We start from the raw sequence: 27087 nt of genomic DNA, 5'->3' as shown, positions 1-27087 counted from the left end.
AAAAAGAAATACTCCAAATTGTGCTTTTCTCCACAGCACATGACATCCAATGTGTTATGTAGACCTACTTACTCAACTAATATTGACGCAATATGCGAAATAAGTGAAAATGGTCATATAAGAGAAAGGTTGCAGGCTACTTTTGGTGGCTAGATATGCTTTAATTAAACCGTGAGTAATACAATATTTTACATCAAAAGAGGCCCTGCAGTGACACAACCATTGAAAAACTTTTGAGTAAACACAGACCAATTTGAAGAGCATCGCAGGATCAGGCTGTATCACACTTATATTGAATAAAATAATACAAATTAAATACGTTTTTAAATAAATGAGCTGGTAAATCCAAGTTAAAGTGGTAAGTAAATCGAACTAATTATAGAAAATAATAGCTGTCGAAAAGGAGCTCATTGTTGATCCTTTTAAATCACTTGACAAAGAGCTACAACAGAGTGCAGGTCCCCTAAGAAATAATATTAGGGGAGAGTAGCATATTGAAATGCTGTACCTCAATACAAAAATACTGCATTGAAGTAAAAATCCTGCATTCATGTTCTACTTGTAGAAGCTCCCTGCTCCCTGTTAATGGACACAATGTGTTTTTATTTAATGGTATGATATATGCTGCAGGTAGTATACTGGTAGTTTTAGTCATACAATTTTAATGTGCAAGCATAACTACAGCCGTTCAATAATGCCCAGTAAAAAGTAACTTATTTTTTTGCAGTTCACTGGAGAAAAAAGAAAGAAGTGTAAAAATTGAATTAATTGAGTAAACGTATTTACTTATTTCAGTACTTTAGTTTGTTTCCACATTCACACAATGATTTTTCCCGTTACCATCATTGTAAATCAGTGATTGGGGCCCCGATGCAAATTACAGTCACCAGTATGCCTAGCCCTGTATTGTCATTCCTATAATTTCCATTCATCTAATAATTGTTATTAGTAGTTATATTTTATCGCCTGATCCCGATCATTTAACATGGATGTGAACCTGGCCGGGGATGGGCCAGTGTTTGGATCTCCATGCGGATGTGACATTTCAGAGAAGAGCGCGACCGCCATTTTGAGATTTACCTCAGACTCTCAACACATCACAAACCACGGGAGGAGCGGATTGAGAGCCACACACAGCACAGGCTAACGTTGTATGACCGGGCACATTCCTCATAAGAACCAAGAGGTTAGCTATAAATGCAACGAAGTGCCGCTTTTTGTCGTTTATCGTGATAGGGACGGTTTGGGGGAATTGGTTTATGTCGGGCCGTGGCAGCTCTCGTCTCCGCGAACTTCCAAATCAACATTAGTGCTATTCCGTATTGGAAACTGGTTTGAATGGATAGCTTTTTCCTACGCTCTCCCCCAGACGAGGGACAATCGGAGGAGCACACGGACTGGGGATATCGCAGGCAAAGTTGTTGAATGTGTGTCTATAGCAAATGAGCCTTTGTTTTCATTGTTGTTGTACCTATATCACCAGTTGGCTGCCTAGTGTCAGGTAGCTAAACGCTAGCTATAAACAGGGTATTTGTTCCTCAAGGTGCAGGTCGTGCTGTACGTTGTATTATTGCCCCACATTTCCCGGGGTAAAGCCGGATTGATTTAGCTAATTTCAGCGGGCCTCCCTCCTCGGAGCCCCGGTCCATCCATCACACCCCCCGCCGTTAGCCAGCGACTCGCACCCACCAAAGGCGCCGAGATTGGGCGAATAGCGAGCAAATACGTCCGCGTTTCTCTACCCGCCCCCCCACCGACCTCCCCTCCTCACTCCCCGGCGCTGACAGCGGACAAGGCCGAGGTCGCAACAGAGCAGGCCCGGCCGCCAAGGCTCGACCTGTCCACCCCACCTCCGCATCCTACCACACCTCACCAGCAGTCCAGAACCCGGTTCCCGGCCGAACCGACCCTGGACAAGGTCGAGGGTAACAGAGATAGCAGGGAGCCCCGCATCACAACCACAACAACAACAGCTGCCAACATGAACCACCATCATCACCACACGCAGCAGCAGCAGCAACAGAAAGCCGGCGAGCAGCAGCTCAGCGAACCAGAGGACATGGAGATGGAAGGTAAGTAACGTTAATGGTCCCAAGAAGGGTGACCGGACATTTTACACATTTTTTTGTCATAATTTGACAGCTGCACGAGAAATGCATGGAGTTTTATTTGTGCAAGCGGAGCTCGACTTTACAGTAAACACGAAGGCCCGAAGCTAGCTAGGATAGCCGGTTGCATTTTTGCTGATTGTGCGTCCGTTGCAGCATACTTGTGTGAAGCTGACCTCATTTTGCGTTATAAGCGAATGGAGCTTGTATTTCTCTCCGTATGCTCGCAATATTGCAGCGCTTGAGCTGTTCATACACGCTGTTAGAAATTAGTCACACAAATCATTCATTCAGATCAGTCACTGTATTTCTAAATGAACGGGTCAGTTTTGTTCACGTTCGTTTGTTTAAACAAGTTATCGGATGCAGTTTGCCAAATCATCGCCGTTTAGAATCCACTTGCAGTCATATAATTCAAGGCCCGCTGATTGTTGATAATCTAAATGTTTGTAAACAGTGTGGCTGTTAACGTTAGTCTTGCAATTAACATGGAACCATCGCTAGGTAAATTAATCTTGCTACTATGACTTCATTGTGGGCTTTGGGTTGGTTTTGACAGTTATCGGCACCTGCGTTCCTCATCAAAATCAGCTATTCCGTGAATAAACTAACAGTAGCTTTGCCAGCGGATAACGTTTAAATATTGTCAGTTAATAACTGTTCGACATGTAACGTTACGCCAGCCTCTCTAAAAGATGGTGTGTTAGCATCGTGTCTGATGGCTTGTACGTTAAATGCGGCCTGCAAAGTAACGATATCGGTTAACTACAGGGTAAAATCTGTCAGTTCGGACCCTAAAATGTGAGGTCAGTAAATTTGGCTGGGTAATATTTGTTGTAAATAATTTTGTTGGGGACAGCGCCGGGTATCTGTTTTATTACCCTATGTGTTCATTAAGCTGGTAAAACGCAATGTACATTGCTAGCGGGACAGCTAATTGTAAGCTAGTCAATTAGCCTCTAAGGCCTACTTCTTTACGTTCATTCGTTGGCTAGCATGCTAGTTAGCTGCTCAGCTAATGTTCACGGAGGGGGTGTGTGGCGTTCCAAAATGGTGGCTTGTATTTTGCAACGTTTGATTTGGCGATTGCTCGAATGTTAGGCCTTGATTATCTGCCTCACGTAATCTAGATTTTGTTGTTTCTAATGTCTGTCTAACGGTTTAATGTAGATGGGTAATGTTTTTTTCTCTAGCATTAAGTGTAGCTTGTTAGCTGGTACTAGTGATTCCAGCTAATGTTAGCTATTAACGGCCTGCAGATGAATCTGTAGCTAGTGTTTGCTAGATAGCTAGGTAGCTAACGCTAACGTAGATGCGTCAATCGTGATTTGCTGAATTGACTGTGGTATAACAAGTTTAGCAATTTCAGTAGAGCAGATGACAATCTAAAACGCCGAATGTAAATTATGCATTGGATTAGTTGTTTGTTAGTTTGTATGTTGACGTCTGACAGTGTGTTATGTGGAACGTGCGGCAGTGCTGGCAAGTAACAGTAGTCGCCGCTGCGGTAAGCCAGGCCCGCACAGGGGCAGCGCGGGGATTTGCTGCTTCATTGTATGGAAGACGAAACGGCATGGAGCTCGCCATTTTTAATGATCTGTGTTTTTGTTAGTCAGGGTTGGAGCCAGGGCCACCTCTGTTAGCGTTTAGTAAGCGTTTTGCACACAAGAACTCCCGCCCTACCACCATTTTTATTAAGTTTTTACTATGTCAACTTTGGACAGAGGAGAGGCTTGTGGGAGCCCTCATCATCACTGCGTCATTTAGTCCTAGTGATTTTATTATCTGTTCACACGCACATCGTTGCTTGTTCCAATATTCGACAGCATACAATATATAGCTGGTCTTATTTCATTACAGAAATAAGCAACTAGAAAAAGCCCCAAGTGGTATTTCGATTTTTCAATCATTAATTTTAATACTTGTCTTACCAGTAGCAGGTGCACTCACTAGACTTCCTCACCCGTTAGTTTCTGGTTCACCCTTGTTGGGTTCTCTCCCAGTGCACAGCCTTACAAGGACAGTGAAAACAAGTTGACATAATAAAGTCCTCACTTTTTTTCTGACTGCTTACAGCAACACATACCACATTTTCTTTATGGTATGAGGCTCCTTACAGTTGCAGTGGGGTAAATCCATCATCTGCTATGAATATCTCACTCATTTTATGTTTTGCCACAACAATTTCACTAGTATGCCAGACTGTTGCTGCTGCACAATACCACCAGTGTTTGTTCCCATAATGGCTTTCCAAGCATGTAGGAAATTATGTAAATTAATAGAAGACAAGCATTGTGCCATTTGTCAAAAGATACCATTGTTATAAAACCAAATTTCTCTAATCGGACAAGATTAAGGACTAAGATTAGCATGCTGTATTAAAGTCAAGGTTTCGTTCAATTATATTATTTGTACTTCATGTACTGCATCAGTCAACATTCAGAAAGCAGAGAAACACAACTTGGTGTGGTCTGATGCATCAAACTACATTTCAGCTTCTTAGTGCCAAGTCATTGTAACAGGATCAGCTGTGCTGTTATAACCTTGTTGCTCTAGGTTAAACACACATCTGGAGTTGTTTTTTCTGTTTGCCCGTCTTGTAGGAGAACATTTTTCTTGATGGTTAAAGCCTTTTATTTGCTGTTTTCAGTCCAGAGGTTGTGGACTTAAAAAGATTAGAATATGTTGTTGGCACTTTTCATTTGAATGGAAAGATGTGTTTGTGATGTTTATTAACAGTTACTGTTGTAGTGCAACCATAGCAGGTATTGAGATCAATTACTGTGATGCTTCTAGGAAATAAACAGTGCTTAACAAATTTATTAGACCACCATCCAGTGTAAGGTGTTTGCCACTGCTGCCCTAAATTAATAGTATTGCTGATTACCAAAATATTTTTTTATGTTTCTGTAATGGTTAATCCACCAGTATGTGCAAGCTCTTTAATCAAAATTATATCTTTTAATGCTAAAATATAATTATTGTTTTCCATGAATTTTCAAATTTACTGTTTTACAAAAAAGCAGAAAAAAATAGTAAAGCACATTATTTTTTGATTGAGATGCCAAATTAGTTATTTACCTGCATTCCTGAACAGAAAAATTTGTTTTAGTGGTTGTATGTTATTCTTGATTAATTTCTGACTTCTCAGAGAATTCCAGTGTGCTGGTATAAAAACGTAGATTCAGTTTGAAATTCCTCACTCCTGTTCAAAATGGTGAAGCGTAGGGACCTCACTGAGAAAGAAAGAGTCCAAATTAAAGCACTTCATGATGCTGGATGGTCTTTGAGACAAATAGCGCAAGACATAAAGTGTTCTCACAGTGTGGTCAAGTATGCCATGGACTCGATTGCAGAGACTGGTACTTACAAAAGGCGTCAAGGAAGAGGTCGAAAACGAAAGCTAACTGAAGCAGATGTCAGGCACCTCAAGATTTTAAGTACTAGAGACAGAAGGAAGACCACTGCTGATCTTCAGGTAGAGATTAATGCTTCTAGATCAGAATCTGAGAAAGTCTCCAGAATGCCCATAAGCAGACGACTGAAGGAACAAAGCTTAAAGGGAAGAATAGCTGCTAAGAAGCCATTATTGAGGCCTGCAAACATCCAAAAATGCCTAATATTTGCCAGGGAGCACAAACACTGGACTGTAGATGACTGCAAGAAGGTACTCTGGACGGACGAGTCCAAGGGTTAACTCTTCGGTCAGCATCGTCGTGTTTATGTCAGCAGAAAAGCTGGAGAACGTTTTGATGCTAGATGCATTGCACCCACAGTGAAACACGGTGGACATTCCATTATGGTATGGGGTTCCATTTGTGGAAACGGCATGTACAAATTAGTTAAAATCGACGGTATCATGAACAAGAAGGTCTACCACAACATCTTGGTGCATCATGGAATCCCTTCTGGATTGAACCTGATTGGCCGTGGGTTCATATACCAAGAAGACAATGACCCCAAGCATACTGCAAAGCTGTGCAGAGACTCCTTGACCAAGAAAAAGGAATCTGGAGTACTGGAACTGATGGACTGGCCAAGTCAAAGTCCAGACTTGAATCCTATTGAACAGATCTGGGATTTATTGAATTCAAAAATGGATCGCACAAAAGTTTCATCCAAAGCAAGTCTCTGGGAACAGCTAGAAACATTTTTGAAGTCAATAACAAAAGAGACTGTCAAAGTACATAAAAACAATGCCAGCAAGAATGCAAGCTGTTATCAGGGCCAAAGGAGGTCATATAAAAGATTTTTGGTTAATATATGTGAATAAGGACTATTTACTTGTTCCAGTTTGTTATTTGCCTAATAAATAACAATACAGTTTTTAGTTAGACACAAGTTTTTGACAGATTTCAGAAAATATTTGCGTTTTCTCGTTTTTATGACAGGTGGTCTAATAAATTTGTTAAGCACTGTATATTCATAAATAATAAATCAGTCTGTTGAGGTGCTTGTGATTTCCCCCTGTCCAGACACCTGTGTAATCAAAGGGACAGTAAGTTGTACCGTAGGCCTTTTGTGGCATTTTTGACCAACATAAAATCCTACATCCAGCTTCAGCTCATGCAGATTTCGGTGACTGATCCATTAGTGCGCACTTCTCAGAGGTTTCAGGATAGACTGACACAGTGGGCGGGACAAGAAGTTGTCATGGAGTTGACTGACAGACCCCATTAGCACTGTGTAATCCACTTGGGGAAACGAGGTCAGTCTCCTGGAGGACTCGGTCAGTAACATTACCTGGAGAGAGAGCCACACACACACACAACTGACACCACTGCGTCTGTCAGCTCGGAGGAAGACAAGATACACATGAAATACAGTGTAAGAGACGGACTGACGCATCAACACATTTGCAGACATATGCCATGAGTGTCCATATCAATGCTGTCATTACGCTCATGTCTGGCTTCTGTAGCATCATCGTCATCATCACAGGATCCAGGCAGATTGCACTCACTCCTTGAAGCCTACTCAAAGCTCCTCTGTTTCTGTCATCAATGTGTTTTGATAGATGAGACTGTGCATCGAGCCGTCTCATTATTCGGCTGGGATAATTGTTGTTCTCTGTGCGTGTGTGTTTTTGTTTGAGCGATGACTTGCAGCTTAATCCGGCATTGTGTCCATAATTACCCAGCCTACTGTAATGTTGCATGGTCTTTGTCACACGCACACACACACACATTCTCTCTCTGTTGCCCTCACTCTGACACACACAGACTGGGAAAGAAGACTTGTCATGTAGTCTCAGCTGGGGTTTCCCAGTAAAATGCATGAAAGGGGAAAGGAAGGATCACTATGTGTGAAGATGCAGGAGATAAAGATGGAGACAGTAGTTGCAGGAAAAAGAAATGTCCAACCTTGGTTGATGCTTTTTTCATGATGTAAATGAATAAGATAATTAACAGATTGTTGGTCTGTCCACCTCTTAAAATTATACATATACTAAAAGCAACTAGGCAAAATAAGACTTTTAAGAACTTGATTACTCTCCCCTCAAATTTTCCCTCATTTCCACAACCAAAGGATGAAACTACTTTAGCAAAAATATTGTGGCAAAAATGAATACTGATGTGAGAGGAAGCTTTGTGTGTGACTTTTGTTTCAGCTCTTGATGCCACATTTGATTGATCTTGGCAGGATCATTTTTGACCCCTTGTTTCTGACCTGCTGAAGTCACATAGTTCGCAACGCAGAGGCTTCAGCCAGCTTTCCTCCAATTACAGAAAGGTCTACTCTCTACCCTGCTGTCTGTACTAGAACCCTGCCATCCATACAGTCTTATCATATTGTTTCTCTCTATGCACAGCTGGGGACACAGACGACCCTCCAAGAATCCCGGCCAATCCAGTGATCAATGGTAACGTGGCTATGGCAGATGGACATAACAACACAGAGGAGGACATGGAGGATGGTGAGGACCATGTGCATTTACACCAGAAGCTCGTGTTGTGGAAGAAATTGTCATCAGTAATGATCCAGGTTTAACATCATACTCTGATGAAAATATTTTATATCCACTGACCAGTTGTACCGGGTCATGTTAGTGAAAGATGGAGGAAATCGGTACCCTGTTTACCATCTAACCTGCCCCCTTCGTTCCCCCATGTCACTCCATCTTTCCACAGACACCAGTTGGCGGTCAGAGGCGACTTTCCGCTTTGTGGTAGAACGCTTCAGCCGCCTGAGTGAGTCGGTGCTCAGCCCGTCCTGCTTTGTCCGGAACCTTCCATGGAAGATAATGGTGATGCCACGCTTCTACCCAGACCGGCCACACCAGAAGAGCGTGGGCTTCTTTCTGCAGTGTAACGCAGAATCTGACTCCACGTAGGTGTCTTGGTGGGACGAGGGGTTTTGGGAGACATTGCAGAGACACACAGGCACACACCTAAAACCTTTGATGGTCCTGGTGTACATACAAAGTGTTTCCTAAACAAAAGTTTCCATAGTAAGAATTTTTTTTTTCTTTCACAAAACTAGTGTTCAAGTCAGTGCAGACATGTTTCATTAGTCCTGATTTATTAAAAAAAGTATACAGTCTGAACATGGTAAAGGTTTTTAGAACTATACTATTGGTTTTACTGCAGTAAAACATTGACATGATGGTGACTATATAAATTGCTGCCTCCCAACACATTTCTGTGTTTTATAACCTTGAGTACCATTTGATGTGGTTGTGCTTTTTTGGACACTGAAATGTGAAACAATGTCTGCAAATTGATAGTCCGATGGGCAGAATGCTCAACTTTGGTCTCATTAGACCATCAAACCTTCTTACGAATTGTTAAAGTCTCCCACATGCCTTCTGGCAAACATTAGCCCAGATGTCATTAGTTTTTTCAACAGTGTCTTTCTCTTTGTGAAGCACCAGTTTAACAGTTAACTTAGCCATGGGAGCCTGCAGCTCCTTCAAAACTGCTTTAAGCCTCTTGGTGTCTTCCCTCACTAGCATCCTTTACACATGGACACTTGACTGGCAGGGTGGCCTGCTCTTCGGAGGTTCACAGCGGTGACATTTTTTAAATGATTTACATTACTGTACTCTGAGAATATGCAGTAAAATGTACTAGCATCTTTTCCCTGGTACTTTTCACTAACCATGTGGGGTTTATTTGGAGCGATCTTTTGTCTTCAGGATGTAGTTTTGGCCAGGAAACTGAAAGTTGTTGGACCTTCCAGATACAGAAATCAGTTTTCATAAATTGATTTCACACAGATGATCTCCTTTCAATTTATAATGCAATTTTTAAAGATGCTTGGCTGCACCAATGATTTAGGGTTGTTTTTAATAAATGGGGTGAATACTTGTGCAGTCAGTTATTTTGTATTTTTATATTTTGAATGTAACTTCAATTTACATCAATTTGTCAGAGACATTGGATCCTGGAAGGATTTTTTTTGTTTAAACATGGCTTTGGTTTCATTGCTGACGGCTGATGACCTGATCTTCAAGTCAAATAAAAGTGCTTTTTATTTCTCGGTGGCTTTTTAGTCAAAGGTATTCTTCAAAGTCGCCACCAAGAAACATGACAGGAAGTGAAATTAGCTGTTAATGCTTTTTGATCATAGAATTTGTTACTGTGTTAACTTGCTTACTTGGCTCGCTTTTTACTACAGGTTTTTTGATTTGTGCCACATTATAGATGCAAAAAGGTCACAGTCAACTAACATGGTCTTTTGATTTGAGCAATATTAAATCTTCATGGTTTAAAAGATGGATCACGTGCCTCATGCATTGCTGATATGTGTCCTAAACCTCCTGACTGTGAATTTTCTTGAGCTGGCCACACATTAGTTATATTGTATGTGAAACACAGGATCATGAACCTCAACAGAATCTAAACTAGATAACACTCACTTATGCAGCTCAGTCCTCCTCCTGTACTATTCCTTAATAGAAGATGTCAAATCTGCAACATCATGGGATACACATTTGGTTATTCAAGGAAGTATGGATGTTCATGAGTAAATGGTAAAATTGATTTAGAAATATCCTGTCACATAATGTTAAAGTTTTTTAAATATTTCTGGATTGTGTTCTTGGTGTTTCAGGTCATGGTCATGCCACGCACAGGCCATGCTGAAGATCATCAACTACAAAGACGATGAGAAGTCCTTCAGCCGCAGGATCAGTCACCTGTTCTTCCACAAAGAGAATGATTGGGGCTTCTCCAACTTTATGTCCTGGAGTGTAAGTACAGAAACTGACAGAGAAATCGATTGCAGATTAATATTAATAGCCAGATATAGTTTTTTTTAGACTGGAAAAGAACCACAAGAGAAACACTGGCTTTTTTGTTGAAGAGGCTGGTAGAGTAGACACACACAGGAGACTAGGAGATAGCAGGACACTTAATTTTCATGTATCTGTTGATTGGGTGGATAAAATCTGTGCAGGCAGGGCTGTTTAATGTTTATGTAGCATAATGCTATTGGCTCATTGTCTATTTGGACCTATGTGTTGGTTCTTTGTCATAAATAAAGGTAAAAATATAAGTAAATGGTTTTATCTCTACCCATTCCTATTAATATTAACACTTTTGGCGGTGGTGTATTTCAGGATGTGACTGATCCAGAGAGGGGCTTCATTGATGACGACAAAGTCACCTTTGAAGTCTATGTCCAGGCAGATGCCCCACATGGAGTGGCGTACGTAGCTCTTAATTTTCTGTGGTCCCAGGTTTAATTTTCTCTGTTTGGGTTTTATGAACTATAACCCCTAACGTCAGCGTTCTCTCTGTAACCAGCTGGGACTCTAAGAAACACACAGGCTATGTTGGACTGAAGAATCAGGGAGCGACCTGCTACATGAATAGCCTGCTACAGACACTCTTCTTCACCAACCAGCTAAGACGGGTATGGTTTCATCTTTGTGTGTGTGTCTGAGTTGATTTTTTTCTTTGTATGAGCTGCAGAGTGTAATTTTCATGTTAGTAAAGTGCATTGGCCTAAGCTGACCAGATAGAGATGTGTGTTTCATGTATAAATGTGTGCTCTAGAGCTTTTGAAATGTATACTGAAATTCACAACCTGTATGTGTGGTGTATACTTCCACTCTGTGTGCTGCTGCCTTTCCTAATAGTACTGTTTTGTTTATTAATGTTCACCATCATCTAGTTTTGCTGAGGCCCTTTAATTCATTATCATCTTGGTGCTGTTTCATAGCTTTTTCCAGCAGGAGCTCTGAAAATGTGCATTTTCTTTGTCATGGAAATAACAACGTTTAAATATAGTAAATGTCTTCACAGAACAGTGAAAATTAGCAACTTCAATCCAAGAGTATTACTTTCTAAAGCTCCTAATCCTGGTGTGAATCCTCTTGACTCTCTTCCCAGGCGGTGTACATGATGCCCACAGAGGGAGATGACTCGTCCAAGAGCGTTCCCCTGGCTCTGCAGAGGGTTTTCTACGAGCTGCAACACAGCGACAAACCCGTCGGCACCAAGAAACTCACCAAGTCCTTTGGGTAGTGTAGACTTTTTTGCCGTTGACAGCTCCTGTCCTTTGTCTTGAGGTGACAATGGAATGGAAAAATATTATTTTTAGTAGAATTTTTAAAGGGTTACCAGCCACAAACCTGTCCTGATCTGTGATTCTTGTATCTAACTGGATTGTTTTTATTTTCCTATGTGAAGATGGGAAACACTAGATAGCTTCATGCAACATGATGTACAGGAGCTGTGCAGAGTGGTGAGTTCTCTCATACTCGAAGAATGTGGGTGTGTATGTGCATGCATGCTGAATAATTACTGACTTGCTGTGCGCGTGTGTGCGTTCTAGCTCCTGGACAATGTGGAGAACAAAATGAAAGGCACTTGCGTTGAGGGAACCATCCCTAAGCTCTTCAGAGGAAAGATGGTGGTATGTTTTCTCTCTGTCTACCTCTCCTCATCGTCTTTATTGCTACAGTCATAATTTGCGTAGCTGTTATAAAATTCATCAGTCTAGCCTGAGTTACATTTCAAATAGGGAGATGTGTCCTGTTTATTTGTTGAAGGTAGAGCTTTTTAGACTCATTTTGCACGGCATTGTGTAAATACTGCGGTAGATTGTGTTAACACAGTGATGATGTGAAGTTGTCTATCTTGGAACAGGAAGTAGCCTGGAACAAGGTCAGTTAAAGAATAGGAGGTTAAATCAAGAAGTGACCCTCCATAGAAATGATATTTTTGACTTGCCAACTGTATCATACAGTCTGACCCCTGTACATGTGTGTGTGTTACTCTCCAGTCATATATCCAGTGCAAGCATGTGGACTACCGGTCAGAGCGGATAGAGGACTACTATGACATCCAGCTTAGCATAAAAGGAAAGAAGAACAGTGAGTAGCAACATCAACACAACTTGTTGTTATTCTCAAACAATGGAACTGTGGTGCTGCACCATCATCAGTTTGTGTTTTTACTGATTGTGAAGTTACGAATATGGGTGTTTTCTCTATCTCATCTATGCTTTCTGCTTATTTCCAGTCTTCGAGTCATTCAAAGATTATGTTGCAACCGAACAGTTAGATGGAGACAACAAATACGACGCAGGAGAGCATGGCCTGCAGGTGAGGCTTCACAGTGACAGGATCTAAATTATTTGTCTTTTGTTTATTTTAGTTTGCTTAAATTAAGTTTTATTTATTTTTACGATATCACTCAATTGGTATTTAAGCTCATTTAAACCCAACATTTTTGCAAACATTAAGGGTGTGACAATGACTGTCAGTGGGATGTCCTGACCAGATGCCTGACATGTTTGTTTGCTCTGCAGGAAGCAGAAAAGGGTGTGAAGTTCCTTACCTTCCCTCCAATCCTTCATCTGCAGCTGATGAGGTTCATGTACGACCCACAGACCGACCAAAACATCAAGATTAATGACAGGTAGAACAACACATCAGATCTCACTCTCACGTGTCTTCTTATTACACATGTATTACTGTACAAACACAAACTCTTCCCTGCTTGAATTGAATCCCCTTCTTGTCACACTTGCACAATGCGTCAGTGGCTGGTGCTTGGACATAATTTTAGAGACGGTCTGGTCCATATTAACATAGTTTAAAGGAGCAGTCTATTTCTAGAAACAGCACTTGCTCTCTGAACAGCATGCCCTGACCCCCTGCACTATGACAGTGAGAAAGTGAGTCACTGAGAGTGTTTCCTGTAGGCCGTATCATTCTGTGTAAAGCTTTGTGGGAGCTAATGGTGTTTTAACAATCCACCAGGATAATGTGACACTTTCAGAACACACACACACATCCAGAATAGCTAATTTTCCTCTGTAGCGTCTCAACAAGCTGTGAGTCATCCTTGTGACGCTGCCACCAGCACCTGGCCCCCTAAGGGCTTTGTATATGTATATATACACACACACACACACACACACACACACACACACACACACACACAAATTAGAGTGTATGGATGTGCAGTTGCAGTCGAACTCGACTCTTGACTGAGCTTAAACTCTTGCTTTCTTTCTTGCATGTATATGTGTCTCCTTGTCTTAATACTTGACCCTTCTCTTTTCAATCCTCTTTTTATCCTACCCATCCATTTTTCTTTTATTTTTCATCTTTTGTTTCTGCCCCCCCCCCCACACACACACACACACACCTTTTTGTCCTCTTGCCTTTCTCTCCCATTTTCACTCGTCTACCATCTCCTTTGTTCTCCAATCCCTCCCTCCCTGCCTCTGTCATCCTTGTTTTCCATCTTCCCTTTCTCCCATCTTCTCATGCCTCCCCTCAATCTCTCCCCTCTCACCATTCCCCCAATCTATCCTCCCTGCTTCACCTTCCTCCTCTTTCCTCAATAGGTTCGAGTTTCCAGATCAGTTACCTCTTGATGAGTTCCTTCAGAAGCCAGACTCCAAGGACCCAGCCAACTACATCCTGCATGCAGTGCTAGTGCACAGCGGGGACAACCATGGCGGTCACTACGTCGTCTACCTTAACCCAAAAGGAGACGGCAAAGTGAGTGTCAAGGAGCCAATAGTGAGAACAATTTTTTTTTATACACCTTACACCCAAAAATTCTGTGGGCATGGTTGGGGTTTCTGCACTACTAGCTATAATTTTGAGAAAAACTAAGAATACTGCCAGTATCAATAAACAGGTGCTCAGTGCAGTGTGTTGTTTAATTTGTGATAGATTGGTTGAGCACCCCTGTTCTAGTCAGTTGGTATTGGGGCTGATTGAAAGCATGTCAAGATGATTTAACATAAACGGTTGTCTTAAGTGCTCTCTGGTTTTCTCTCTTTCTCCTCCCATCTCTTCCCTTTTGGCTCTACCCTTACCCCCATCCTCCCCTCTCGTCGCTTTCCTCCTCTTCCTCTCCTGTCGTCCTCATCTCTCCATTTGACCACACCCACCTTCCTCTCACAACTCTTTGTCTATCATTCATTCTCTCGCTCTCTCCAGTGGTGTAAGTTTGACGATGACGTGGTGTCGCGGTGCACCAAGGAGGAGGCCATAGAGCACAACTATGGTGGACATGACGATGACCTCTCAGTGCGCCACTGCACCAACGCATACATGTTGGTCTACATCCGTGAGTCCAAGCTCAGTAAGTAACATACTCCCTCTCCTTCTGCCTCTCTGGCTGATATTAAATAAAAGCTGATGCTGGAGAGACTGTCTCATGACAGATTCCCTAACTGCCCCAGTTGATCTTTAAGTACAACACTGCATAAATATGATGCAAGTATGAGGAATGTGGGAAATTTGAATTGCTGTTTCCTGTTGTTGCTGTTTCTTCACAATGGCTGCCTTAGTTTACTGTCCGAGTGACTATGTTACACATACGTTAGTGTGTTGCACTCTGTCGGCTCTCTAATTCTCACTTCTTTGTATCCCAGGCGAGGTGCTCCAGCCGATGACTGACGTAGACATCCCCCAGCAGCTGGTGGAGCGCCTGCAGGAGGAGAAAAGGGTGGAGGCGCAGAAGAGGAAGGAGCGCCAAGAGGCTCACCTCTACATGCAGGTCCAGGTAGGAAACCAGGGCTGCTGTTTAAGTGCTCTTAGGTCCTGTGATGTGTTGCAGACTCAAAGTACTTTGGTGACTGTTTTAATTTTAGAAATGTGCTGGTGCGAGTAGCTGCTTAGTGCAAAAGTGTTAAGAGTCTACATGAGAAATCTGCCATTTGGGCTTTGTTCAAGTTTTACAGATTGGAAAGTAAAGTAGTAAAGTGAAGCTTCCCTGTTGTGTCGTTGCAGTGCTTTACAGCTGGCAAAGTAGAGTAGCACTGAATCAGTGTGTCAACCAAACCCAGCAGATTGCAGACTTTGAGCTTACATACTGTGATGTGAAATGAAGTGGTGCTCATTACTTGAAGTGTGCAAGGGTGCAGGACTGCTAAGGTTTTGAATTGAGGTGGGACTTTGTGTGGTACGAGTTGCCTTGGATACAACCATACAAAGGTCTTGATGTGTAATCTATCTTGCCAAATATTTTTCTGAAACACAAGCCACATTAGCAAGATTAAAATGAAGCTGTGCTAAGTATGCTGCTTTGATTGTCTTTTAATGTGAAAATACTTGTGGTGGTCATATATGTTTCATAGTTGGATGAAAGCTACCATTCATCTGACTAGCAGATTATAATATACAAAATATTACAAGGCCTATCAGCAGCAGGCTAGAAAGTACGCACTCTGGCTGAGCTGCGACAGTCACGATGTGGTCGAGATGGCGAGAACAGCGAGTGATCAGGAGGAAACGGCTTGTTTGAAGATAAGAAAGGTTTATCCTGTAGAAAGATGTCAGCTGCTCCGTCTTCATTATTTGGTCACGCATTAAGTCAGGACAACAGGCTAATTTCTTTTTATTGCTTTTTTTTTTGAGACGCAGTAGGAGGAACAAATACCTGTCAATAAGGAGGATATGTGATAACTCCAGTGTACATTTTGCCTATAACTCTGTACAAGAGACTCCTTTTCTCATTTGTATAAACTGATCTCAGCAGTGCATCTCTCACAAAATGCACTCTAGTAGATGTTTTGTGTGTGACAAAATGTGTCACAAAGGCAAAGTCTGAAAAGACTGTTGTGCACACTAAGTTACTGACTGACTGCTAACTCACATGGTTGGCATCAAGATGAGGACATTCTTCTTGCTAGTTTTAGATGTGTGGAATACTAAAATGTATGCAGCTACAGTGATCTGGTTAGATGAAGAGATGCAGCCGACACTTAACTGCAGTTTGTGCAAATGTCTGCCTATTGTGTTTGTTTCCTCCCCAAGCTTTTGGTTGTCCAGTTTTACTGTCACTCACTAAGGTTGTTTTCTTCCTGTGGTCGTCTTCCTCCTCTGGACAGATGGTGACAGAGGACCAGTTCTGTGGTCATCAGGGCAATGACATGTACGATGAGGAGAAGGTGAAGTACACAGTCTTCAAGGTCTTGAAGAGCTCTACGCTGCAAGAGTTTGTCCAGAACCTCTCCCAGACCATGGTGAGTGTGTGATAAAAAATAAAACGATGTGTGCTTGTTGTTGTGTTACCATAAAGGCCTCCAGACCAATTCAGTCGAAGTAGTTACTTTGATTAACATCAATTCTTACTTTGTTGCTTAAAATCATTGAAAAGTTAACTTAGCTGGAAATTTTAGTGTGAAATGGTCACAAAATGCAGCTAAATTGTCGTAATTTGGAGCCCTGCCTCACACTGTATTACCTCCCCTCCTGTAAACTCCTTTCATACCCTTCTCTCATTATCTGCTTCATTTGGTTTTCTCCCGTCCTGTTGCTACTTTCCACTTTTTTGTGATAGTAAGTCCCTTCTTTTCCTCCCAGCAAATTACATTAAATTATTGATTTGCCACAGGGTTTCCCACAGGACCAGATGAGGCTGTGGCCCATGCAGGCCCGGAGCAATGGAACCAAGCGACCCGCCATGCTCGACTACGAGGCTGACTGCAACAAGTCGGTAAGTGTTTGCGTCTGGACGACCTGTTTGTGGGTGTAACCTGTGTAGGTATATTTGGTACTGTTACCAAAGTAACAGTAGCAGTTTCATCTGCTGTTTTACCTACAGTCAGGTGAGACGTTACTGTGCATCCAATACAGATATAGTTCATGTTTAATTTAAGCTGAAACCATCAGTTGTTTGACAGAAAATGTATCTGCAACTATTTTGATTTTTCAAGAAAAAATGGGTCGACATTTTAGATATTGCACAATAAATCGACAATTAATGAAAATGAGAATACGTTTGCAGCCATAAATGATGATGATGAAGATGCCAGTACTGAAGCTCCTTGAGGTCACCAGAGGCCCCACATCCCACACCCCATATCCATATAAATACATGTATAGGTGTATACACCTATAATCCTAAATCCTCTTTAATGTAATGTTTCAAATCTATCTATCATGAATGTTACAATGAATTGTACACTGGATGTGGATGAGTTAGATTTATGTTTGTTTTTGTTCAGTCCATTTGTTCCCTGTTTTCTCACCATTTTTGCACAAAAAAGGGAAAAAATAACTAATGATAAGTAAGGTACTCTGAAATTGAGTTTGGGTTAGGGGTCAATCGTCTCTAGGTATTGTGAGGGAGTTAAAATGAACACAAATCTTAAGAAATGTCCCTTGTTTGAATATTGAGTTTATTGACACAATCTTCTGTTGCTGAAAACTGTGAATGACATGGCCTGCATTTAAATATTAAATAATGTCACAACTGCTGCAGTGTTTGAAAAGAAGTTCAGAAATCTAAGCAGGATCTTGATTGAGTGTTGTCTGAAGTGAATTCTCAGTTAGTACTTAGCATTTCCCTTTTGTAATGAATCAGATGTCAGGATGATCCATCAGAGGAGCCAGGGAACATGTGTTTTCCACTCTGGTATATTATATGGATTTATGGATTGTGGATGTTTGCGTTTCAGATGATCGACTTGAGCGACAACGAGAACCCCTGGACAATATTTCTGGAGACCGTGGATCCAGAGATGGCGGCCAGTGGGGCCACGTTACCCAAGTTTGACAAAGACCGTAAGTCCCACACATCAGCTCAGTATCAGTTTCAGCTTTATTTTGTTAATGGCATTTAATTTAGAGCGCTCAGTGACTCGTCCTTTAGGTGCAAAGTCAATATAAAGCATGTATCAGTGCAGCAACACCTCTACATCATTTCTCCATTTAATGTTCAAGGTGTTTCAAACTGACATTTGCACTCTGTTTGTGTTGGCACAGACACACTGTAACTTTAATTGCTAGAAATGCTGCTTCACAGGTTACGACCGCTGATGTTACTGTTGACATTGTGGGAGGCACTAATTAATGTAATCTACTAGTTAGAGTAGTTTTAGATTTTGTGTAACTTGAGTAGCCCTAAAAGCGTCTTTTTTTAAGTCTCATTAAGCAGTCACTATTTCAGAAGAGCGACTGTATTATTTGTGTGACTTTGTCTCTTTCTTTTTAGATGATGTCATGTTGTTCTTGAAGATGTACGACCCCAAAACCAGAAGCTTAAATTATTGTGGACATATCTACACACCTATATCCTGCAAAATAAGTAAGTGTATTTTAAGTTGAACACAATGTTTTTGTTAGTAAAGTAAAAATGCTTTGAATTTAAAGATTAAATCTTGTTTCTGTTGCTCTTTTCTCCCTGTAACCAGGAGACCTTCTGCCAGTCATGTGTGAGAGAGCAGGGTTTCAGCAGGAAACTAGCCTTATCCTCTATGAGGTGATCTATTTATGTAGCGCTCACTTGCTGGCACATTCCTCTGTATTTTTCTCACTCTTTACTCTCTCCTTCACACTCGCAGACTCATGCTCTTCTATCTGGCACTCAAAGCTTTGTCTCACTAACTCTCTTGTGCACACTTTCACACTGTCATATGCAGCATCTCTCTTTTTCTCACACTTAACCCTCTGTAGTTTTGCATGTTTACACATCTTCAACCAGTTTCACTTTGACTTCATTTCCCATGATGCCTTTTTGTGTTACAGGAAGTAAAGCCCAATCTAACAGAGCGGATACAGGACTATGATGTCTCTCTGGACAAGGCCCTGGATGAGCTTATGGACGGGGACATCATTGTCTTCCAGAAGTAAGACCGATTTTGTGTGTGTGTGTTTAATGTGGGGTGTGAGCTAATGTATATTGCAGTATATTTTTAATTCTAACAGCTGCATGGGTTAAAGTACTGTGAGTAGTTGCTAGCTGTTAACTTTACAGCAGGGCAAACACTATAGCCAAAGCCTGTCCACCATGTTTATTGGTGAGTAACACTGGAGTTTTCTTGTAAACAAACAAAAGTTATGTTTACATTCAGAGCACCTTTAATCTGAATTTATTTGATTTTGCACAGTTCCCCTTTTTATATTTTGTCCTAATAAAACACGAGAGAGACAGGCAGAGGAGTAACATGTGGTATTTCTGATGAAATACAGAGAAACTAGGAAGATCTTGGTTAGAAATGTTCTGTTAGTTTTAAATATTTAGTCTATGCCCCTTCAATGCATCCCTGTGTTCCTCTATGCCTTTATAGCTTCATACCCTGTTCTTCATTTCTTTCCCCCCATCATGCCTACTGGCTACTCTCCCCTCCCATTGTCTTTTCTGCCTCCTCCTGTCAACACTTCACATTCTGTACCTCAATTAATCCATTTTTCCTCCTTCCTCCAATCCTGCAGGGACGACCCAGAGAATGACAGCAGTGAGCTGCCTACGGCCAAGGACTATTTCCGGGATCTCTACCACCGCGTGGACGTCATTTTCTGTGACAAGACCATCCACAACGACCCCGGCTTCGTGGTCACACTCTCTAACCGCATGAACTATTTTCAGGTATGGGCCATTCCGGCACTTTGAATGAAATTATTCTTTCATGCTGATTTATGCTGAAATCGAACCATGTCAGAGAAGTGTCCAATGGCCATGAGTGGGGAGGACATTTTGGGATTTGAGGCCTACTATTGTGTCTGAAAACACAATCAGGGAGCGAATCTTTAAAATATCTTCTAGTGCTTGATGCTCCGAATGCTTTAAACCAGCCAAGTTCTGAGCTTAATGTTTTATAAATAATAATATCTTTAAATGTTTTTTCCCCTTCGTCCTTGTAGTCTCCCTGTTGGCAATTTGGTTAGCAGACGCAGATGAAACCTGACAGGCCTGCGGTGATCCCCGTTTGTAATGTTTGTGTTGTCTGTTTGTCAGGTGGCCAAGACAGTAGCGCAGAGGTTGAACACAGATCCCATGCTGCTGCAGTTCTTCAAGTCACAGGGGTAGGAGGCTTGTCTCATCCACACACACACACACACACACACACACACACACAGATAGTGATAATTTCACATGTTCAGTGATGTTGACAAAGACCCAAGAAGTGCATACTGTGTGAATGTAGTAACATTAAAAACACAGTACTGATCACCTTACTATACATGTCTTTCTCATTGAATGTCAGGGGGAATAGAATTACAGGAATTATTGTTATGACTGAATTTTAACTTCATTTTCAAACAATGATCCACATTATAAGGGCCTGCTTGACATGTAGGAAGAAATGCGTTTACATTTATATACTGTGGCTTGTGTCATGTTTGCCTTTGATTTGATTACTTGCAGTTGTCAGTAGAAATGTTGCGTAACCTGTCCCCCCCCACCTTTCTTTGTTGTTTTCCTCTAACTCCTCCCACTCTGCCTCCCTCCTGTCCTCCTCTATTCTGCCTCTGCATCTCTGAATTTTCTCGTCTTCCCTCCCTGTTCACCCCCCTCTTCCTCTTTTCTCTTCTTTTTTTCCACCCTCTGTTTCTCTTCTCCTGTCATCCTTCTTTACTCCCCTTCGTCGTCCTCCCCCCCTGCCTGGTGGTGTGGTGGCCAGGTACAGGGACGGTCCAGGGAATCCTCTCAGACACAACTATGAGGGAACCCTGCGGGACCTGCTGCAATTCTTCAAACCTCGGCAGCCCAAGAAACTGTACTACCAGCAGGTAGGAAAGGCTTGCCAGCTTGGGGACTTTTTTTGTGTTTAGTAAATAGTTTTCTTTCCCACATGCGTAAGTTTTTGAAAGTATAGTTTGGCCCAAGGCAGATTCATATGGGCCAAAAAGGTTTCAAGCAATTCATGTGGTCTTTTTTTTTCTCTCTTGATGTGTTGTTTTTCACTGTTTCTCATCATCTTTATTTCATTCAGACCTTGTTTATCTTAACATTCCTTCCTTTTCTGTATTCATACTTGTCATTCTACCCTCGTCTTTCAACTAGAGGTGAAACAATTATTCGATTAATTAATGAGTCGTTCGCCAAAGAAATTTATTTGCAATAATTATGACAACAAATCTTCTGCTTTCCTTTTTTTGAACTTTTATAGACCAAACGATTAACGTATTAACTGAGAAAATAACTGCCGCCTTAAAAATAATGAAAATAGTTGTAGGTTGCTACTTTATTCTCTCGTCAGTCAGATTGAGGTCTGAACAATGCGGCATCATTTTTCTTACTAATCAAAGGGACTTTCTGCTTTCCTGACAGTTTAGAACAGACAGTTTCATTATGTCTGTACAGTAAAGCATACTGGAGATGGAGAAACTAGGTAGATATTCTCCTGCCAGGCCAGCTTCTCAGAATGACGTGGCTTAGTTTGTAGTAGGGCAACTGAGCTAACAAAGCTAAAGCTACTTTAGCCAGCTTACAGCTGTCAGCTGAGGTAGACGTCTCCGTGTCAGAAAACGTTTGATGTGACCGATCACCAGAGGGTGTTGTCAGCCATCCATTAACATCTAATGGCTTCCTGAAGTCAGCAAAACTTCTGTCTGATTCTTTCTCTCTCTTGTCATGCATCCACAGTTGAAGATGAAGATTACAGACTTTGAGAACAGGAGGAGTTTTAAATCCATATGGCTCAACAGCCAGTTCAGAGAGGAGGTAACACCCACACACACACACACACTTTTAACAGACACATAGTGCATGTCAGAAAATACTACACTATAATAAGTTGAATGTTTTGTGTGATTCTAGCACTGACATAAACTGTGCAAATGTGTTTGCTGCAGGAGATCACCCTCTACCCTGACAAGCACGGCTGTGTGCGGGACCTTTTGGAAGAATGTAAAAAGGCAGTGGAGCTCTCTGAAAAAGGCTCTGAGAAGCTCAGGTATCCATGCAGGAGTGTGTGTGTCATTGTTTGTGTCACGTGTTTCAATGTACTTGACTGAAATATGTCCGGGAAGGTTACCACTGTAAAACAATGCTAATCAGGGGGTTGAGCTCACAATGAACATCACCAGTTTCTTCTCTAATCATGACCGCAGATGGCAAAATTTCTTTTCTCATCTGCTCCACTCTGAGCTGCAGTTTTCATCAATGCAAACATAATACTTCCTGTTACTGCTTACAGTCTAGATATTTCACTGACCAGCCTTTGGAAAGCTTTTATTGAGAAGCAACTACAACATCTTGTACCCTACTGACATATATTGGTGAATGTTATGTATTGTTGTACACATACGTATGCATATGACTGAAAATAAGATTTCACATTACCGACATATTGAGTAAAACCTTTGGAAGCAGATATTGGACGCTTGTTTGAAAGGTTTTTTATTTAAATATTTTCCTGAGTACTTTAAATCATGGCTTTCACCTCCTCCATGCACTCAGAGGTACTAGAATCTGAGGCAGCAACAACAGCCTGCACAGATTAATCTCATTTTCATAAACGTGCCATCTTAAACAACTCTGGGATTTTTATATCTGCCTCCAATTATTATTTTTTTGTGGACTAATATTCATGTTAGCCATGGTTTAATGTAATTTTATGCTCTGAGAAATCCGTCTGTCTTTGAAAAGCTACTGCAGAGTATTAATCCTTTCTTCCTGTCTGTCCTCCTCTCTTTCTCCCCCTGCAGGCTGTTAGAGATAGTAAGCTATAAAATCATCGGGGTTCACCAGGAGGACGAGCTGCTAGAATGTTTATCTCCGGCTGCCAGCCGCACCTTCAGAATAGAGGTATGTGTGTATGTGAGGCGTTTCCTGTCTGTCTCTTTTTAGTCTCTTCTCTTCTCGGTTATTTTTAGTCATTTTTCCTCCTTTCGTCTCTCCTCCTTAACAGGCCGTCAGCCTGACAGTTTATTTAAAATTTTGTCTACACAAGCAACCACTTTAGCAGCCGTCATTTGCAGTGTTTTACGTCTTTAAAATAATCAGGTTAAATTGTTAAAGGTTAACTTAAAACCGTCTGGCTGAAAGTCTGGTGCACTTGAACTACATCTAACAGTGCTGCCTGGTGGTACTGACCACACCCTGAACGCACAAACAAAATGAGTGAAATTGCTCTTTAAAGTGGCAGGTTAATTTTGAGCTGACCATACACACACATTTAGTAACCTGCCCTGAAGTTACTAACTGACTTGACTGAATCTCTTCTCTCTCAGGAGATTCCTTTGGACCAGGTGGACTTGGACAAGGACAGTGAAATGCTAATCCCTGTCGCTCACTTCCACAAGGAAGTCTTCGGGACCTTTGGGATCCCCTTCTTGCTCAAGATCAGACAGGTGTGTGTGTGTGTGTTTTCTACATGTGTGATGGAGTGTTTATAGTCTACTTAACATAATGTATTCCTCACTAACCCAACTTCCTGCCCTTACTCACACAGGGTGAGTCATTTCGGGAGGTGATGAGGAGGATCCAGACCATGCTGGACATTCAAGAGAAAGAATTTGAGAAGGTAAAACACCACGCTTTGCTTGCCCAACCAGAGAGAATTGCCAGTATTGAGTGCATTTTAAATGTCACCACAACAGTTCGAAGTGTTTTATGTATCATTTAAACGATGTTCAACATGAAGTGTGGCAGAACTCAGTACAACCCATCAGTCTGAATCTTATCACAGTATTTGGTGTTCTGCAGGTAAACAGTGGTAGGCTGTCAAGTAACACGTGTTTGTGTGTTTGTTCTCAGTTCAAGTTTGCTATTGTGATGATGGGACGGCACCAGTACATCACTGAAGACGAGTATGAGGTCAACCTGAAGGACTTTGAACCACAGCCAGGTATTCACTGCTTCTGCTACTAACACAACCGCTGTGGTGGTTAATATACTAACGGTAGTAACTTAACAAGTTTAACAGGCTATAACAAAAGCATGCTAAAGCATCACAAGGACAGACCTGTGAGATCGATCATTTAATTGAGGACACTGCGTTGGCACAGCAGAAGGCTCCGGAGCAAAAAAACAACAAAAAACCCAAAACTATATGTAACTACAAATTTCATTGCATTGTCATCCTGCAACACTGGGTTGGCCAATGAAATTCGTGCAAGAGCATATTCCTGGTAGATGCTGTTTAATCTGAACATCTTAATTGTACTTTTTACTTATTGATGCTCGAGACAGAGGAGAGATTAATCGCTGCCATTAAAACCTTTTCATGTTGGAAATGTCTCGGACCCACACCAATGTGGCCACTTCAGACATCAAAACACTGCAATACTGTTTATAATGCTATGAGACATTATTTTACAACTCTGGAAAGCTATCACGGTGCCGCCTATTTTATCTTTCATTATAATGGTCACGAAGTTAACAGTTTGTCTGTAAATAGTAGAAATACAGCACATATATTACAAAATAATCCACCAGGAATGTGCGCTTGCTTGTATTTGATTGGCCACTGCCAGGTGACATCACGGTCCTGCCAAAGGTGAGCCCAGTTCGACTTTTTTTGCCGGACAACCCCGCATTTTGTTGCCTGGAGCCTTCTGTGTTGGCATCCCCACTCCGTCGACAGACTGGCCTGATTCAAATGATTAAGGGGACTGTGTTTTCTGTCTGAGCACGTCGTAACCCAGAAACCACACAAAGATCATCAGGATCAATGAAGGTTGACTCATCTGAGAACGAACTAATTAGCATTAAGCTAAATATTCCTCTATCGTAGAGACGACGGAAAGATGAGTTTGCATAAAATTCTGTTTGTCAAGAAACTTCTCTGCGACTGCAACTACTGCAGTTTGTACAGTTAGTGTTTTTACTCCTGCAGTTATTGTCACTGCTGTTACAGATTAACACTTTTTCTGTCTCCAAATAATAACTTCAAATGGGAGACTTGACCTCTCTGACGTATCTCCTTCCAGGTAACATGTCCCACCCGCGCCCCTGGCTAGGGTTGGATCATTTCAACAAAGCTCCAAAGAGAGGTCGCTACACCTACCTGGAGAAAGCAATCAAGATCCACAACTAAAGCAGCCCGCCCCTTCCTCTTTGTCCTCCTCCTCCTCCTCCTCCTGCTCCGCCTTCTTCCCTACCTACTTTAACACACCATAACCACAGACTGTAACCAACCGCGTGTGTGTGTGTTTGTGTGTGAGAGACTGTGTGGGCGTGCGTGCTCGTGTGTGTGTGTGTGTTCATCACTTTTACCACCCCGCCTGGACACCTCTACAGCTCTACACCGGCACTATGTCTAAAGCGTTACGGATCTTGCTGCAGCTGACGGATTATCCTTCAACCACAAAATAAACTGCACCAACCACCTCCTGACTGTTGATTTTGTTGTTTATTTTTATTTTTTTTAATCGTCTCCCTCTGCGTCTGAGGCTTGTTCGGTTGTTGTTGTTTTTTTCTGGCTTCTCCTGTTGACTGCCTGTTTTTTGTTGCCTGTCTGGAAGTGGGAGAAATGAAATTGGATTTTAATACAAAATAAGCGGAGAGGGAAGAGGAAGTGGGACACAGTAATAAATATAAGTCTAGAAGTTCATTCTAGACTTAGTTTTTTTTCCTTTTCCCACCTCACTCATCAGCTTTTTTTCCCCCTTCAGATATTTTTGGGGCTTGTTTTTAAAGAGTTGTTTGCTGCTGTGTGGAGAGTTTGATGGAAGGATGTTTGTGAGGACTAACTGACACAAAAAGAGGGAGAGGGCCGGAAAAAAAAAAAAAAACAGCTGCGAACTTTCGTCCACCCTGAGGCTCACTAGTTGCCCTTATGTGGTTCTTTATATTTTCTGCTCCCATCCTTTAGTGCAACAAAACAAGTATTTCCAAGTTTACACACAATTCTTTCTCACTTAGTTTGGTTGGAGGAAAAATGGATTCATTTTTTTTTGTCTCTTTCTGCAGATCTTGTATAATAAAATAAAAATCCACAGCATCTGTTTAAAAATAAATGGAAAGAAATAAGGAGGAAATTTGTCTGTATTTCATCTTGCACGTTGGCACTTAATGTCAGAGGTTTCTCAGGACTGGCAAATGTACATTTTGGTTGTGGTTTTGAGTTGCTCAGTGAACACACACACACGCACGGACATTACCCCCTTGACTTTTCTCTTCCATTTTTGTTTTTCGGGGGGTTTTAATGTCTTTCTCAGTCATTCCTCTGAATGCAAACACACACAAGCTTCGTCATCCTCTCTTTCTTTGATTGAAACTGCCGCCTCCAGGTGGTTGGGAGCAGTAACTGCGCTGTGCTTGGTAGGGAGCTGCAGACACTTCGAGCCCACAGGTTTGAGGATTATGTAGAGACAAAAACCAGCATTGTAAGAAACACTTTAAGCCCGATGAATTTATTTGTTTTTGTTGTGTTTTCTCTTTTTTTTTTTCCTTTTAAAGCACAGATGGAATGCTCCCCTAATAGCGCATAGCTGGCTCTGTAAAGACAACATTTAAGAATTGTATATTTAAAAATATGAACGTGTAAAATTTAAGAGAAACACGCGCCTTTGTTGTCGGGTACAGAAGGAGCCAGGTGTTCATATTTCTTGTGTGTAGGGTTTTCTTCTTTTTTTTGCGTTCCTGATGTACCATTGACGATTTTTTTCTGTTAAACTTGGATTTGTTTTTCTTTTCAAAACTAACTGCATTGGTTTTGTCTTGTTAAAAAGTGCAGTACAAAGATGACCTGCAAAATCACACCTTAATTTGATCTTTTCCAGTTTAAAATCCTCAGTGTAGCAGCAGTGTACGACAACTATTCCTGTATATTGCCTTTTTGCTGGAAAATGTATGTTGAATAAAATTTTCTATAAAAACAAAAACGC

General features: G+C 41.5%; 1 protein-coding gene across 3 annotated transcripts; it reads left to right on the top strand.

Annotated features, from left to right (window-relative positions):
* Positions 1–1658: 1658 nt before the first annotated feature.
* Positions 1659–27084, top strand: usp7 (ubiquitin specific peptidase 7 (herpes virus-associated)). 3 transcript variants are annotated; one of them, XM_070923059.1, is made up of 31 exons: positions 1659–2072; positions 7921–8025; positions 8240–8438; positions 10164–10302; positions 10672–10760; positions 10859–10967; positions 11447–11577; positions 11747–11801; positions 11892–11972; positions 12342–12432; positions 12581–12663; positions 12870–12979; positions 13917–14094; positions 14521–14665; positions 14958–15088; positions 16416–16550; positions 16922–17023; positions 17988–18093; positions 18524–18616; positions 18723–18790; positions 19057–19157; positions 19744–19897; positions 20267–20334; positions 20934–21042; positions 21899–21976; positions 22108–22208; positions 22963–23062; positions 23488–23607; positions 23709–23780; positions 24014–24104; positions 25189–27084. In XM_070923059.1, the coding sequence occupies exons 1-31, from the start codon at positions 1982–1984 to the stop codon at positions 25293–25295; spliced, it is 3342 nt and encodes a 1113-aa protein (XP_070779160.1). In that variant the 5' UTR covers positions 1659–1981; the 3' UTR covers positions 25296–27084. The 3 variants fall into 3 exon arrangements, with proteins under 3 accessions (XP_070779160.1, XP_070779159.1, XP_070779158.1); XM_070923058.1 differs by having other exon boundaries at positions 1842–2072; positions 13917–14073; XM_070923057.1 differs by having other exon boundaries at positions 1842–2072; positions 20940–21042.
* Positions 27085–27087: the final 3 nt, after the last annotated feature.

Source organism: Enoplosus armatus, chromosome 17 (assembly GCF_043641665.1).
Source record: "Enoplosus armatus isolate fEnoArm2 chromosome 17, fEnoArm2.hap1, whole genome shotgun sequence".
NCBI lineage: Eukaryota > Metazoa > Chordata > Actinopteri > Centrarchiformes > Enoplosidae > Enoplosus > Enoplosus armatus.
Note: the sequence above shows the minus strand (reverse complement) of the source record. Positions and strands in the feature narration are given on the sequence as shown.

Coding starts and splice junctions, on each gene's coding strand:
- usp7 (XM_070923059.1), top strand. CDS start 1,982: ATGAACCACCATCATCACCACACGCAGCAGCAGCAGCAACAGAAAGCC. Junction 16,551..16,921: donor AGAACCTCTCCCAGACCATG/GTGAGTGTGTGA, acceptor GATTTGCCACAG/GGTTTCCCACAGGACCAGAT. Junction 24,105..25,188: donor GGACTTTGAACCACAGCCAG/GTATTCACTGCT, acceptor ATCTCCTTCCAG/GTAACATGTCCCACCCGCGC.